This window comes from Aythya marila (genome assembly GCF_965140915.1).
Source record: "Aythya marila genome assembly, chromosome: 24".
Classification (NCBI taxonomy): Eukaryota; Metazoa; Chordata; class Aves; order Anseriformes; family Anatidae; genus Aythya; species Aythya marila.
In genome coordinates, this window is record NC_139065.1 from 5,205,981 (window position 1) to 5,222,214 (window position 16,234).

Here is a 16,234-nt window from a genome sequence, read left to right on the forward strand (position 1 = left end):
AAAAATCAAAATTGTGCAGCCTTGAGGCTGAAGTGCCCCCTAAGACCCGAGGCACGTTCCAGGCAGAGTGCATCCCCCGTGCACGCTGCCGGACCCGCTCCGTAGCAGCTGCCCAGGATCCCGACGGTTGCACTGTGCCGGTGGATCCGGAGGCCACCCCAACCCCTGGCGAGCCACCACTTTTTTGCCAGCCCCACCAGCTGCTAAGGCAAAAGCCAGAACCCCAGCTCCTTCCCCTCTCCTCCTGCCCACCACCTGCCTCTCCTGGTCGCACCGCCTTTCTGCCGGGGTTTATTTCCTTGCCTAATATTTTTAGCATTACCCTGTGGTACATCAGCCCCCTGGGGAGAGACTTTATCTTTAATTCTACCTCTGCGTTCCCTTCTCATTTGACTTATCATGGTCTAGCACGTCTTGCTTCCTGCTTACCTGCAGAAATCCCTGATTTCCTTAGGAGTTGGTGCACGTCTCGCACCCAGAGGGCTCAGCTCGGTGATCTAAGCAGGAAGCATGCAAGCCTCAGACCCTGACAAAGCTCACGTTTAAATCCCAATAAACACGGCGGGCAGCTGAGCTTTGTGATGAAGAACACTTTTCACAGGATTTACTGCTGGGGGCATCTTCTGCGGCTTGTGGACCAGCAGGGAAATGGCACGGGATGATTTATTTGTCCCAGGCCAGGCCGGTTCCCCAGCTCAACACAACTCCGACCACACGTGATAGCAGGAACCATCCTGCACCAGGCCTAGCAGCAGGCATTTCCTAACCCAAATTGTGGTTTTGGGACACCTGAAATGCTGTAGGACTGCAGAGGAAAAGCAGGGCTCAGCGCCTCAGTAACCAAGATGGAATTTAGAGAGCTTCGAGTTGTCCCTGCTACAGAACGGGAACCGAAACACACCGACATCAGGGATCCGAAATCAGCCAGAGAAAGGAGAAGGGAGCTGCCAGCCCAGCCCAGCCCAGCCCTTGCTGCCCAGAACAAGCTCCAAGGGGCAGAGCACAGCTCCCAGCTCCCTTATCGGGGGATTTCTGTCATTATTTAAGCACAGCATCCCGATGATCATTAAAGCCAGCTCCAGAAGCGCCAGCCATCAAAATGACCGCACAAAAAGAGGAAGGCAGCCAAAAGCCGCTGGAGGAAGGGAAAACACAAAACAGAAGCGACCCAGGGCAGGTCTCCCCACCCCAGGGGAGGCGCAGGAAAGCCTTGGCTTCCCTCACCCTGCACACCCCCAACAGGGAGCACCCTCACCTTCCCTTACAGACCCTCCTCCTGCCCCACAGGCTCTGAGGAGCAGCCGAGAACGTGCCACGAAGCCGCTTTCTGCAGGTGCCCGACCACGCAGCGCTGTTTGGCCGGCCCAGGCAGCTCGAGGCCGTTTTGCCAGAGGCTTGAAGCAGGACCCGCATCTCCACAGGGGACGCTTCTGAATGCTTCCACCTTGTACCCTAAATTCTCTGAGATACAAAGAGGTTCCTGCCCTGGATAGCTGCTTTGCCATTTCTTCACCTGCCAGCACCGAGAGCACCTCCTGTACGCAGCTTTCCTGCTCCGCAGTCTCCTAAGGAGTCAACCACCAAGCGATGCGCCTTACCCTTCTCCACCAATTTACATCTTCCATTAATCCTTCCACTTCATTAGCGCTGTAACGTTCCCTGGGCACACGTCCAGTCCATATTTATTGTTTTTAATTTCAAAAATGCACCTAATCACCATCAGGAAAAAAAAATCAAGGTAGAGGAGTAAGACTTCAGAGCAAACCTTTCAACTTCAAAGTTCCTCCAAAGCCTTCCTGACCTGTCACACGTCAGTGCCACATGGAGGGATGGCAGGGGCAGGAGGGACGGCAGCACACGGGCTGCTCACTGCCACCTCCCTCCCCATCACCCTGTAATTCCCCGACCTTTGTCTTTGCATCGGGCGGCGGGCAGACGAAATTTCACGTTCCCTCTTCCCAAGCCCTTGAAGTTATTTTGGAAGGAGCGCGGAAAGGCAGGGTCAGCGCTAATTAAACACCTCAGGACTCATTGCAGCACCCTCCCTGCCCCTGGGAAGCAGGGCACGGTGTCAGGGTGCTCCGGAGGAACGAGGACAGCAGCGACGGGCTCAGCACCGGGGCAGGAGCCGATCCCACCCCGTGCAGGCAGGCCGGCCACGGCAGAGACAGGCAACACGTGCAGATGACTGCACACATTTCTTCCCCGACACTGAAAGCTGCTTTGAAACTCAAGTCTGGCTTTTTTCTCCTTTTTTTTTGTGTTGTTTTTTTTTTTTTTTTGTTTTCTGGAAACTCGATCCCCGATGGAATCAGCAACACGCCATCTGTTGCTGCCGTAGCGAGGAGGCACGGAGGAGCGCGGCTGCTAACACGAGTTGTACAGGCAGCGCTCGCACGTCCCGGAGCCATCTCCTTGTCGCAGCAGCACGCTCAGCAGTTTATTACCACCGCACGAGCCGTGCAGACCGAGACAACGCCACGGAAACACGGGTTGTGAGCAGCGCCCAGCCTGTCCCAAACAAGAGCCAGGCTTCTCGCCGCAGGTCGATTTAGTGGCTGCTTTTCTCCGAAAACCTTGTCGCTGTAAAACAAGCACACGTCTCCTCACGTGGAGTCCTTCAACCCAAAGGGAAAGCACAACACGCTGACAGAGCGCTGCAAACAACCAGAAAGCCTCCAAATCGCCCAAAGCCCCTTTTCCACGCCTAACCCACATCGTGGGCCCCAGTCCTCAGAGGGTCCCTGGGTGCCGCCACCTCAAATCTCTCCCTGCGGTGAGCGCGGGCTGCCCTTGTGCCACTCCCTGGGGTTTATAACCGCCGGGCAGCCAGCAGCTGCTTGTGCAACCGTGGTGCAAAGGTCGGGATCCACACGGGCACAGCAACCCTCGTAAGCCAAGGGCTGCTGCTGCAGATGCTGCACGGCACGTCGAGGAGTGTGTGCTGCAAATGCACCCAGCACCACAGCAATCCCCACCACGTCCCAGTGCCAACCCAGAGGCATTTCAGGCAGCCGAGTTAAGGAACACAACAGCTACAAGTGCCAGCTGTGACATTCGCCGTCCTTCAGACGCGCAGCTACGCAGGACGCCGCATCTCCACGTGAAAAGCCGCTCGGCCTCCAGCCTGCCTGCTCCACGGATCAGCCGGGAGCGCGAGCAGTCGTCTTACCGGAGGGAAAAAAGGTGGCCAGCATCACCACACATTGCCTGGGAGTGCGGCGGAGCTGTTAGAACAAGAGGTTGATAACACTCGTGGTGTGTATTTAACTCAGCTGACCCTCTCCACTTTATCTAAACAGCCTGCGAGTACATCCATCTTCTGGCGCAGACAAGCCCGGAGCGTTCGCAGCAATTTCCCCACTCCAAACGAGGGCTTGGAGCGTTCAGTATATTAAAAAGGACTGCATTTTGACCCAAGAGCACATCTGCATTTCAGAGAAGCAAACGAAGGCACCAGGACTGCACAAGCTACCTGTGTTGGTGCATCACAGCCACCCGGCTTGGTGTGCAGGAGCAGATTCCTGATGCGGGTATGTGAAAGGAAAAGCAAATTTGGCTACAGAGAGGTGAGCGGCACAATCCTGGACAGCGGGGCCACATGGTGATGGTGTCGCTCAGAAACGGGCTCACACCTCCTCCCTCCCGTAAACAAGTCGCTCGGGGAACAGGACCAGCCGCATTGCCAGCCCGAACACACCAGCGAGGGGGTTCCTTGGGAGATGCCGAAAAAACGGGGAGGGGAAAAGCCCTAACAAAGGTGTGAGGGCTGCAAAAAGGAGCCAAGGACACGGCACCGCTCCGGCAAGGGGCTGTGCCCCCACCTGCTGGCTCAGCACCCAGCACAGCCGCCCCCCAAGCGGCCGCCGGGGTTTAAGAGCCGCAGCGCAAGCGATGGAAACGGCTCAAAAAGGGCGAGCGTGCCCCGGGAGGTCGCCTTGCAGGATGCCCAGCTGCACGCCTGCCCCCAAAAATTCACCCAGCGGCTGTCCCTGCCGCGGGAAGCCACACACGGGGACAGCAGCCCCTGCCGGCACCCTAACCCCAAGGTTGGGACCCCAGCACGCGGCGCTGTCCCAGTTACACCAGTCTGCAGCCACCAGCAGCGCCCAGCTGAGACCCCCAGGGACACCAGCACTGACCCCAGCCCCCCGCTGCAGCCTCACCTCCCACCCGCGGGCTGCAGACCCCAGGGGCTCCGCTCCCAGCCCCTCCTCCTCGTGCCCTCGGCCCCACAGGCAGCACCGTCCCCTATTCCCATCCCCTTCGTCCCTTCCCCCCAGCCCGTATCCGCGTCCCACAGGGCTCCAGCCCACACTGCTCAGACGTCCCCTGTCCCACAGCCTCCCACCCACACACTCCATCCCATGAGCGCATCCCAAACCCACGGCCCCTACAGCTCCTCCTTGTCCCACAACCCCTGCCTCCAGCCCCCAGCACCCCATACCCTTAGCCCCAGCCCCACATCCCCAGCCCTGGGGTCCTACAACCCTACAAAGCCCGGCTGATGCCTTCCAGCCCCACACCTCCTGCCCCAGGGTGTTGATATCCCTGCCCCAGGGGTACCTCACAGCCCCACAACACCCCAAAACCCACATTTCTTACCTCCCTCCCCAAATCTCCCGCTGCGCAGCCCTTCAGATCTCCCAGCCCCATAAACACCCCCAGTGCTGTGCCCCTAAAGCTGTCCCTAGTCTGCACACCCCAATTCCTTCTCCATGACCCTAGAGCAGCCCCGTAACTCTAAATCCCCACAGCCCTCCCATGGCCCTACAGGAGCCCCACATCCCCCATAACTCTAAGCCTCCCACAGCCCTCACTACCTCGCTCCCAGACCTGGAGCTCCCCACCCCACAGCCCTTCCCATATCGTCTCACCCCTCACTCAAAGTCCCCTACAACCCCTCCACCCCCTGGCCCTAAAAACGCTTCCCTTCCACCCCAAACCCACCACCCCTTACCTGGGGACCCCTCCCCATATCCCCAGCTCCTGAGCCCAACGCCCCCAAGGTCTCACCGATCCCACACTGACCCCAGAGCCCCCCACAACCCTCCAGAGCCCCCTATAGATGACCACAGCCCTACAGATCCCCCCACAACACCCTAAAGCCCCCTATAGCCGACTACAAACCCCAGAACCCCCTAGAGCTGACCACCGACCCGCAGAGCCCACACCATCCCCCATAGCCCCCCACAGCCCCACAGAGCCCCCCACAACACCCTATAACCTCCTACAGCCGCCCACAGCCCCCAGAACCCCCTAGAGCCGACCACCGACCCCTAAAGCCCCCACACGGGCCCCACAACCCCTTATAGCCTCCCACAGCCCCCCAGAGCCCCCCACAACCCCATAGAGCCCCCTAGGGTCCCCTATAGTCCCCCAGAGCCCCCTAGAACCCCTCACACCGACCCCACAGCCCCCACACGGCCCCTTAACGCCCCCATACAGCCCCCCCATCCCCTCAGAGCCCCCCAGCCCCTCACCTCAGCAGGCTGGACAGGGGGTGCCCCACTCCTCCTCCTCCTCCTCCTCCTCCGCCACCCCCGGAACCTCCACCGCCAGCACCGCCACTGCTGCTGCTGCCGCCACCTCCTCCTCCGCCACCTCCTCCTCCTCCTCCTCCCCCGGAGCCGAAGCCGGAGCTGAGGCGCTTCCCCGACAGCAGCTTCTCCACGGCGGGCAGGTTCCCGGTGCGGGCGGCCTCCAGCAGCTCCTGCTCCTTCCCCATCGCCCGGCACGGCCCGGCCCGGCCGCCGCCTGCCCCCCCCCCGTCCCCGCGGCCCTTCCGGGGCGGGGCCGGGCCGGGGGCGGGGCTGTGGGGCTGAGGGGAGGCCCCGCCCCCGCCGCCAGGTGCTGCTTTCTTTTTTTGTTTGTTTGTTTTTTTTTTTTTGTCGTTTTTTGTAAAATCCTGGGAAAGTCCTCCAGGGTCACCTGCTCCAAGCACACCCCCCCACTGTCCCCACCGAGCCGTGTCCCCAAGCACCAGCCCCAACCTCTCCTGGAGCCCCCCCAGGGACGGGGACTCCCCCACCTCCCTGGGCAACCCGTCCCAACGCCTGCCCGCTCTGTCTGAGCAGAAATGGCTCCTCATTGCCCACCTCAACCTCCCCTGGCACAGCTCCAGGCCGTTCCCTCTGCTCCTGTCCCTGGTTATCTGCGAGCAGAGGCCGACCCCCAGCTCCCCACAGCTTCCTCTCAGGGAGCTGCAGAGAGCCATGAGCTCTGCCCTGTGCCTCCTCCAGCCCAAACACCCTCAGTGCCCTCAGCCTCTCCTCACAGGACTTGTGTCCCAGGCCCTTCCCCAGCCTCATAGCCCTGCTCTGGACACACTCCAGGGCCCCAATGTTCTTCTTTTACTGAGGGGCCCCAAATCGAACACAGCACTCACGGTGTAGCCTCACCAGAGCAGAGTACAGGGGCCAATCACCTCCCCGCTCCTGCTGGTTACACCATTCCCCACACAAGCCAGGATGCTGTTGGGGTCCATTTTGTGCATTAATGCAAAGCAGGGGGTGAAAATGCAGTGCCTGGGGCACGTCCTGGGGCTCTGAGCACCACAGGGGGTGGCTGGGGGGCCATGAGCCAAGAGGACTCTGCTGGGGCATGGAGTCCCCCAGGGGCTTTGTCCTGGGACCTTGCAGCTATGAACCACCTGGGGACCCACTGCTGTGCTGAGAGGTGACCGAGCACAGCCAGAGGGGCTCAGAGGGCACTTCTTGCCCAGGGGGACCATGGAGCACCGCCATGGGTAGCCCAGGGAGGCTGCAAACCTCCTCCTCTGACACCCACCCTGCAGCGGGGCTCAGAGCAGGGATCCTGGAGGGTCCCCGGCCATGCTGTGACCCTGGGGGATCAGTGTGACACTGGGGGGGGGGCACTGTGTGTTGCCCATGCTCACAGGGGCAGGGGCTGCCCCCCAGTAAGTACCAAGAAGGACATCGAGGCCCTGCAGCATGTCCAGAGCAGGGCTATGAGGCTGGGGAAGGGCCTGGGACACAAGTCCTGTGAGGAGAGGCTGAGGGCACTGGGGGTGTTTGGGCTGGGGAAGAGGAGGCTCAGGGCAGAGCTCATGGCTCTCTGCAGCTCCCTGAGAGGAAGCTGTGGGGAGCTGGGGGTCGGCCTCTGCTCGCAGATAACCAGGGACAGGAGCAGAGGGAACGGCCTGGAGCTGTGCCAGGGGAGGTTGAGGTGGGCAATGAGGAGCCATTTCTGCTCAGACAGAGCGGGCAGGCGTTGGGACGGGTTGCCCAGGGAGGTGGGGGAGTCCCCGTCCCTGGGGGGGCTCCAGGAGAGGTTGGGGCTGGTGCTTGGGGACACGGCTCAGTGGGGACAGTGGTGGGGGGTGCTTGGAGCAGGTGACCCTGGGGGGCTTCTCCACCCCTGACAATTCTATGAAAAAGCCCAAAATCTCCCCTGTCCCCCAGCCCGGCCTCCGGCCTCGTTGCCGTGGCGACAGCGCCCCCCCCTCCCCGGCCTCCTCCTCCTCCTCCTCCCCGCAGCTCCGTCATCGGCAGGCGCCGGCGCGGAGGCCATGGCGGAGGCGGGCGAGCAGGGCCGGGAGGAGGCCGCGGCCCCCAGCCGCGAGGAGCCCGCGCCCGCAGCCTCGTCCCCGGCCGGGGATGGGCCGGAGGCCGCGGAGGACCCGGCGGTGGCGGCGGAGGGCGAGGGGGGAGAGGGCGGCGGGGCCGGGGAGCACAAGGCGGAGGCGCTGGACGGGGAGGTGAGGAGCAACGAGGGGGAGGCTGTGGACGGGGAGGACCCGAGCCTGCAGCCCTCGGCGGCCAAGAAGGTGAAGCTGGAACTGAAGGAGAGGAAGGAGAAGAAGCACAAAGTGGACGAGGACGAGATCCAGAAGATGCAGTGAGTGCGCCCGGGGGACTCTGTGGTGCGTGGGCTGGGAGCGGAGGCTGTGTGAGGACGGGGCTCCGTTCCCTCCCCGGCTCCGTTTTGTATATCTGGAGGCTTAGGAGGGCTGAAAGAGCTCCAGAGTGTGTTTTCCTGACAGTGATTATTTCTCTCCACTCCAGAATACTGGTCTCTTCCTTCTCCGAAGAACAGCTGAATCGCTACGAGATGTATCGCCGCTCTGCCTTCCCCAAAGCTGCCATTAAACGGGTACGGCTTCGAGAACGCTTCGCCACGGGAGAAACCTGAGCAAAACAAAAGGGCTGAGCCCTGCAGAGCCCAGCCCCGGTCACAGCCAGGATCACTCAAGGGGCTCCTTGGCTTGTGCCGGCTTCGGGTGCACCCTCCTCTCCCGCTACATCTCAGTCTGTGTGGCCGGGAGCGTTGTCCTTAGATCTGCTTTTATCCGATTACGTCCTAGCTCAGTGCGCTCGTGTGGCTTATGCAGTTTAAATAGGAGCTTATCTGCAATGAAAGTGGTTTGGGGGGCCACGAGGTACTAGGAAAAAGTTAGTACAGGTCTGCAGCTAGGTAAGGGTGTGCTAAAAATATTGATAGCCAGCATGTGCCCAAAGCTATTAGACCTTGTTCTAAAGATTAATTACTGCTGTTCCAGCTCACTTTGGTAGCTAATGGTTGATACTGGACAGGCTCAACTGCTAAAAGTGATTTTAAGCATTTCAATGCTGCTGTGTGTATGTCGTTCAACTGACTGCTGCTTCTTGGCTTGTCCAGCTGATCCAGTCCATCACCGGCACCTCGGTCTCTCAGAACGTGGTTATCGCCATGTCGGGCATTTCCAAGGTCTTCGTTGGAGAGGTGGTGGAAGAAGGTGGGTGCAATTAGGTTATTGGTGAGTAAAAAGATAAGAATGCAGTGAAAATCCAGTGCTTAATAGAGAGCAGAAAGACAAGAAATGACTGGACATTTTGTGGCTTTCTGTCCAGGTCTCTTGCTTCACTTGCTATCCTGCCGGGCTCTGGTGCTTTCAGCAGCAGTAGAAGGCTGCTGTTAAGAATGGAAGGGAAGTCTGGTGTTGTCCATATTCCACTTTAATCCTATTAATATGAGTGCCTGTCAGTCAGCTGAGATGGGTGACTACTGGCCTTTTTTTTTCTTTTATCTTCTCTGGAGAAGGTAACTTAGGAGCTCTTGCTACATGTCAGCCTGTGAGCAGGCTGCAGCAGGGTAATAAAGATCTCTCGTTAATAGTGCTGTGCACAAATTCAGCTTAGAAGAGCAACGCGTGATTTAAGCCTCTTAACCTGCAAGATTCTTTGTTGATGCGATGAGCTGAGATCTCCGTGGGACACCCTGTGAAGGCTAACCCAGCTGCGAACCTGTCTTTGCTCTGCTTGTGCCTGGGGAGGAGAGGGTTCTCGTTTCTCAGGCCAAGGAGTTAGCACAGACTTACTGCACAAAACACGCAGCCTGCATGATGTGGCTTTGGCACTTTTGCTGTTTCTGACCGTCTCTCCAGCTCCGTGTGCTGCCAGAGGCAGTCTAGAGAAGCAGTTACACTGCTGCAGTTAATTGCTGCGTGTCCTTGGCAGGAGACATGACTGAGACTTACCAGAATGGACAGAAAAGAATCTCCGAGTCCATTGTAGGCTGTACCTTCCCATCACTGCTGTGCACATAGCACCTGATCTAGGGATGGTTTTAAAGTAGCAGGTTTAAGATCATGAGGTTTTGTTGAGTTTGTGCATGACTTAAAGTAGCTTATTCCACAGCAGCTGGAGCGTCTTTAAAAAGAAGGTTAAATGGTATTAATGCCTCTCAGACTGACTTTTATTTTAGTCAGAGAAACAGAGAAAGCAGTTTTGTTCTTGTGTATTGATGTGAGATGTAAAGCCCGAACAAAAATGTTACCTGCTGCCTTTATAACTGAAGCTCAACCAGTGGGAGGCTTCTCAAATGTCACCTGTTAGGAGACGGGCTAAGCTTATCTGTCCTGCTCACGTGAACTCTTGTTTTTTGTTTAGCTCTGGATGTGTGTGAGAAGTGGGGGGAGCTGCCACCTCTGCAGCCTAAACACATGCGAGAGGCTGTCAGGAGGCTGAAGTCACGAGGACAGATCCCAAATTCCAAATATAAGAAGATCATCTTCCACTGAAGCATCCCAAGAGCAGCAGGAGAAGACAGACGTTAGAAGAAGCTTCCAGCTGTGCTCCTCACAGCAGTTGCGGCAGAGCCACGAGACCGAAGCGCTCCCAGCCTCTTGCTGCCTGCAGTCTTCTCCAAGAACCTGCACCAAAACACTCTCAGTTCAACTTGATTTTAAGTAACTTTAGCATCAAGGTTTGTGGGGCTTGTTTGCAGTTTACAAACAGCCATTAATGCTCCCAACATGGCTCATGGGGTAAAAGAAGCGCTACAGCTGAAGTTCATCGGGTGCAGTTACCCCATCAGCCCTATCCTGGCGTGAGAGGCTCCCCTTCCACGAGCCCAAAAGCAGCACGTTGTGCACAGGCTCTTGTTTAAGGAACCCCAGGCAGGCTTCCTGCAGTGACGGCTGAAGGCTGGCTTGTCATCTTAGCGCCGTGCAGGAGCCAAATCCCCGACCGGGTGCCTCAGGGTCTTCTGGCCCAGCAGCCTGGGGAAACGAACATTCAGCTTCTTCAGTGTACTTACCCACCAGGACCATACCTTCTGCTGGCTCAGACGTGGCGGTATCTCTGTACAGAAGTGGTTTTTTTGTACATTAAACTTGTTGTTATATTCTTAGTCTTGCTGGGACAGCAAGTAGTAATTGTGCAATGGTGTTTTTGTGATTGAAAGTAGGGAGAGCGCACTGCGATCTGTCTCAACCAACCCCAACATGTTCACGAAGCTTCATGCCTCCGGCATGCAGTGTTCCATTAGCACATGCTGAAAGCTGATGCTTCTTAAGTCAGCGCTCAGCTGTTCTGCCCAAAGCCACTTTTATGGAGCTGTCTAGAGAACAGTACAGTCAGGAACATGAAGAGGGAGGAAAAGTGAAAAAAAAAAAAAAACAAACCATGAGCCTGTAAGGAGGTTAACAAGTTTAATTTCGTGGTTCATAGAACCAATAAATGCATGAGTGGAAATATACTGCAACAAAGTTCCAATACTGCCTAAAATTCAAGTTCAGACTTGTACATTACCCACCTGTACACAGAGTATTCCCCTTGGAGCACACTTCTAACTAATGTAAAAGATGCTGAGGCCATGTGCTCTTCCTTGGGTAACTGGAGTAGAGTTACACCAAGGATTAAGTTGGCTCTCATCATAACAGAGTCCTTAAACACAAGACTCTAAAAAGTAAACTTTGCTAATCATCATCAGTGGAGTTTTTGTCCTCCCATAGGCCTTACAGCAAGGAAGAGGATTTTGTTTTACAGTACTTTTTACTGGTACTTAAAACAGAAAACAAGGGAAGTGCTTGAATTCTTACACAGAACTGGTTGACTTGAGATGCTGGAGCAAGAAACTGAAGAACTTGGCCCCAGCTCTCACCAGCCTGCACCCACGGGAGTGTACGTGGTTCTATGACACTGCGAGTAGGCACCACATCTGAGAAAACCCTTTTTACCCTACCCCTTTCCTAAGCTGGCTGGAGATGAAGCTTGACCCCTACTCAACCAAAAAGTCATGAGATGTGAAAAAAAGAAACCTCCCATTTTCAACCAATTAGTGACTAAAAAGTAATACCATTGCATTCCACCTAGGGCAAGCATTCTTGGATTTCTTGCTTCACACAGAAAGGGGGAGCAAGCACAGAAGCACAAAGGTTTGACTAAATAAAGTTCAAGTTCTGCTCATGTGGGCTTTGTGCAGTTCGTAATGGGACTTTGAGCTCTTTGCATACAGGTTTTCACAGCATGGCTGTAGATACATGGATGCTTTGTTACCTCCTTGCCCTCAGCTCTGAGAGCTCCTCACAGCATCTCAGTTTAGTGCAGCAGGTAACCTGCACTTCTGAGCCTCTGCTTTTACTTCTGAATTCTATGCACGAGGCAGTATTGGTGAAAGAAATGCCCACTGATGCTTAGAAAGTTAAAGTGCATTTTCCTCTCGAGAACAGGCCTGACAGGCCGCTCTGTGACGTTTCCCATCACAGGCAGCAACACAAATCCAACGTGTCAGAGGCTGCACTGAGCAGGGGATGGGTCACAGGACGTGCTCCAGAGAAAACAGCCAGGCTGTCTAACAGGGCCGAGCAGGAGCGGTCCCCTCCTGGGGAGGAGGGAAAGCAAACTTGCAAAAGGCACAGCAGCATCCAAAGTTCACATCCAGCCCAGGCAGAGCGGGTGGGGAGCGCAAGCACCCCACGCATCGCAGCAGAGCCTTTGGCTCCTGTGCTTCTGCCAAAGGCAAACCCTCCTCCTCTTAATTCACTCATGGCCGCCTCCTTCCAGGGTTTCTGGGAGGAAGGCCAGGCTTTTGCTGCCAGTCACATCTGGTTGTAGGCACGGGGCAGTCAGATCTTGGCAGACAAGGACGGCAGAAGCACTGGACTCCAGCAGCATGGTCTGCCCCAAGGCTGTTCAAACCTAGCGGACAAGGACTGAACTCCAACAAACGTCACTCGAGGCTACCTTCAGTCTAACAGTCACACACTGAATGAGGGGGATGATCTGAACAGGGACGTGGTTTCAATCGCCCTCTGTCTCTTACCTGCTCTCTTTTAAGTGTGAAAGCTAACGACCGCAAGGAATTCACTCTTGGTTCCCTGCAGACCACAGGCAGCAGTGCCTCCAACCCAACCCAGCACAGTAAATACAGCCCTGTTCCCCTAGAGCTAAAGAAGAACTAAAATGATCTCAGGAGTGTCTGTTAAAGGGAACTGCTCAACAGCTCCGGAGTTAGGCAAAGGGACAAGTATGTAACAGGTGGGGAAACCAAACCTAACTCCTAAGTCATTTGCTTTCTTTTGCATAGCTCCCAGTCCTCAGCTGATCACGGCTGGTCAGTCAGAGGCTGTTCCTTGCAGTGAGCAGGATTAAAACCTTATGTTAACTTTAGCTGAACTAATGGAGTAATGCTTACACAGAAAAAAAAAAAAAAAAAAAAGAAAAATCCATTAGAATAAAGTTTTGTGTAGTGTGTTCATCTTTTAAAAAGAGGGGGGTTACTCAACTTTTCTAGACAAATTGTTTTCATCTGATTAATAAAGGAGAATCCCAAGGGATCTGTCACCTCTGCTAGCATGTAGCACATGGCAATCTGTTTGACATGCACTAAGAAGCATGTGCATTGGAAATCGTGCCTCCACACAAACACCAAGGTTATCTGGAAAAATCCAAATCAAAGTTTGAAACACGATAAACTCAAACAAACTCTGCACACAGTAAAGATGCTAAGGGTAACAGGGGAAGGAATGGGCATCCATCCGTAACGTAGATGGGCTGGAAGTTTCACCATTCCGTGTTAGAACAGGACAAATTCTCCTCTGTAACAGCTTATCCCTTCATGACTGCCCTTTTCAGCTGCTTCTTCACTCAGTGCACAGACCACGTACTACCTGGACTGGTAGAGCAAAGATACCACGCACCAGTTTGCCTCTTGGAGTGGATTTGATTCTCACTTCATAAATGACATTTCCTTTTTAAAACTAGTGCTCATTTCCTGTTTTTCTAGTGTTTTCCTTTTTTTTTTTTTCCCTCCACACTTTTGAATGCAGTTTCTTTACAAATGAGATCAATCGCTGTTTGATCGCAGAGACTTCTCCAAGGAAGCTGCTTCATGAAAGGTGAGAACACAAACGATGCTCAACAAACAGCTACTGTTTTGTCTCCATCCCACAGCGAGCAGTTCATAGCATCTGCCTCCACCCAGAGGGACCTGGCCAGCACCCTTCTCCTGACCCACACACCAGCATCCCTGCTAAAAGACATTTAAGACTGGGTATGAGCTCAGTGCTATTAAAAATACACGACCCTGTAGAAGCACAGACAGCTATCTCTGTGCAGCCAGTACTGCTTGCCCTCTCTCCACTGGTTAAAATCTAGCACAGAAGGGTTTGAGGACGACACACATCCCAAAGGAAATGCATAGGGCTTCTCATTCCGTGACTTAGCCAGCTTCCTTCACCCCGATTCTTTGACTGTAAAATTAAAGAGAGATTAAGCAGTGCTTTGTAATGAAATAGTGAATTCCTCCGTGCTTCTGCATCAATGAAGCCAAATATTGCAGGATTGAGAATGAACTAGACCAAGTCTAATATGCTCCTGATTCTGTCATGATGTGACGAATTACTGGTGGAAAAAGAGAACTGAAGAAATCTCTTTACTATCCTGGCCCTGCTCTTGAGGGGATGCTGAGCTGTAGCCCCCTGCCTCCACAAGGAGGAAATCCCCTCTGCATCTCCCACACCTGGTGACCTAGGTCTCTGTCTCTGCTAACACACGAGCTTTCACATCAGAGCTCTGAGCAATGTTTTCTGCCATACCTATTCCCTGTCACTCCTCGATGGGGTGAAGTCAGCTGTCCTCCTTTTGCTGTGTTCTTTAGCCCGCGTGAGCGGGCAAGAACGCCAAGAGGAAGGGCGAAAGAAGCAGAACCCCTACACCAGCCACCTCTAGATGGGAGGTGAGGGCTGAAAGCAAGCTGTCACTACCACTGTGTGGACGGAGAGACGTGGGGTCCCCGCACCAGCTTCTGACCTCTTGTTTGTAGACCGAGCGCTGCCCTGGGTCAGTGACAGATGGTAGCACCATATTGCCAGGACAGAGGAAAGGGGCAGCAAGCGCTAAATCCCCCTGGCTCCTTCGGTGTTGCTCAGCCATGCTTTTCGTCCTTTCTCCCGGTTTCAAGTGTATTTTGCAGTCACAGTTGGTTTCCATTCTCTGAGATGATCAGTCTGCAGGAGGTTGCCCCGTTTAGCAGCAAGGTAATCAAACCAGCCGCCTTAGTGCTGGTGGTGGGCTCCACTCCTCCCGAGCAGCTGCAGCCTGCACCTTCGCTGTCAGAGCTGGAAGAGGGGATTGTATTTCCTAATTTCCTGCAGAAGGCGAGCCTTGTCCATGTTGGCTTCTGCAAGAGCTATTTTCATGGTCTGAAGTTCCCTTTGCAACTCTGGCAGGTCCTTTAGCTACAGGAGACAAACAGAAAAAACAAACCAGGAGTTCCCAGAAGTAAGCAGCAGGGCAGATCCAGCTACACTGATCTGCTCAAAGAGGAATACCAAAGCAGGAGCTTTGCAGAGGAGATAAACTGCATGGTACAACCACACAAAGCTCGCCAACAAGGTGACCCAGGCTGATTTACAGAAGTACTTGCTAACTGCTGCCTGCAGACTTCTATACCTGTCACTGGCATCAGCTCAGGCTATCTAATGACTCAGGCTGCCAGCAATGGCTACCTAATGACTTTTGCCAGGACTTCCCTTCACACTTCTAGCCATAGGAACAAGACTTGCAGTGGGCAAGGCTTTTTCCTGTTAAGCAGCTATCTGACTGGGGATGAAAGAGACTATACAAAGAAAGCAGAGTGAAAACAGGGCTCTGGTCTGCATTCTTTGTTTTACATGGGGGCCTGATACACCTATTCAGGTTTGTTTAAATTAAAATGATAGCTGGAGCATGCAGATGCTTGGCATTCCTGCTTCTTGCCTCCATGAACAAAGGTAATTCTGTCCTCACACACTGCCAGAGCAGCTTCATGCTACAGGACAGGGTTTTCCTTGGCAACTCTCAGAAATATTTTTACTCAAGAGTTTAGCCTTTGCATTTGGTCCTATGAAGTTCAAAAATATCAGAAAATAAACTGATGCTAAGCTATCAGGAACGGCTGAGGTCACTGGGCCTGTTCAGCCTGGAGAAGAGGAGGCTGAGGGGAGACCTCATCACAGTCTACAACTTCCTCGTAAGGGGTTGTCAAGAGGCAGGAGACCTTTTCTCCATTAACACTAGTGACAGGACCCGCGGGAACGGGGTTAAGCTGAGGCAGGGGAAATTTAGGCTGGACGTCAGGAGGGGGTTCTTCACAGAGAGGGTGGTTGCACACTGGAACAGGCTCCCCAGGGAAGTGGTCACTGCACCGAGCCTGTCTGAATTTAAGAAGAGATTGGACTGTGAACTTAGGCACATGGTCTGAACTTTTGGGTAGACCTGTGCGGTGTCAAGAGTTGGACTTGATGATCCTTAAGGGTCCCTTCCAACTCAGGATATTCTATGATTCTATGATTCTATTGTAATGATTACGTGCTCCAGTTCTGGGCAGGGCCCTGACACTATAAAACAAGCAGAAGAGGAAGTCTCTGCACTAAATGGAAAAGAGAAAGATGAGGAATTAAGTGATGTTACCAATTAATGAACAGAATCCAAAGTCCCAGCCCAGTTCTGTATCCAGTTAGTCCCACTGC

The 16,234-nt window shown here is 54.6% G+C and overlaps 3 protein-coding genes across 8 annotated transcripts in view; 1 reads left to right on the forward strand and 2 right to left on the reverse strand.

The window, feature by feature from the left end:
• Positions 1–5,728, reverse strand: part of ANKS1A (ankyrin repeat and sterile alpha motif domain containing 1A) — a gene marked incomplete at its 5' end in the record, with an annotated part of 106,543 nt that extends 100,815 nt beyond the window's left edge. For all 5 annotated transcript variants that reach the window (XR_014319004.1, XM_082778290.1, XM_082778289.1 and 2 more), the window contains one exon: positions 5,484–5,728. Coding sequence is in view for 4 of the 5 variants with exons in the window: in XM_082778290.1 (XP_082634416.1) it covers positions 5,484–5,728 (245 nt within the window). The remainder of the gene's footprint in view (positions 1–5,483) is intronic.
• Positions 5,729–7,513: 1,785 nt separating this feature from the next.
• Positions 7,514–10,650, forward strand: TAF11 (TATA-box binding protein associated factor 11). Its single transcript, XM_082778537.1, has 4 exons — positions 7,514–7,860; positions 8,028–8,115; positions 8,641–8,737; positions 9,891–10,650. Exons 1-4 carry the CDS (start codon positions 7,532–7,534, stop codon positions 10,019–10,021), a joined length of 645 nt encoding a protein of 214 aa, XP_082634663.1. The 5' UTR covers positions 7,514–7,531; the 3' UTR covers positions 10,022–10,650.
• Positions 10,651–10,919: 269 nt separating this feature from the next.
• Positions 10,920–16,234, reverse strand: part of BLTP3A (bridge-like lipid transfer protein family member 3A) — a 35,375-nt gene continuing 30,060 nt past the window's right edge. For both annotated transcript variants that reach the window (XM_082778534.1, XM_082778535.1), the window contains one exon: positions 10,920–14,962. In XM_082778534.1, coding sequence (XP_082634660.1) covers positions 14,837–14,962 — 126 coding nt within the window. In that variant the 3' untranslated portion in view covers positions 10,920–14,836. The remainder of the gene's footprint in view (positions 14,963–16,234) is intronic.

Excerpts from the sequence above, each read along its gene's own strand:
- TAF11 (XM_082778537.1), top strand. The coding sequence starts at position 7,532 with ATGGCGGAGGCGGGCGAGCAGGGCCGGGAGGAGGCCGCGGCCCCCAGC. Across the intron at positions 7,861-8,027 it reads GACGAGATCCAGAAGATGCA|AATACTGGTCTCTTCCTTCT; the intron begins GTGAGTGCGCCC and ends TCTCCACTCCAG. Across the intron at positions 8,738-9,890 it reads TGGAGAGGTGGTGGAAGAAG|CTCTGGATGTGTGTGAGAAG; the intron begins GTGGGTGCAATT and ends TTTTTTGTTTAG.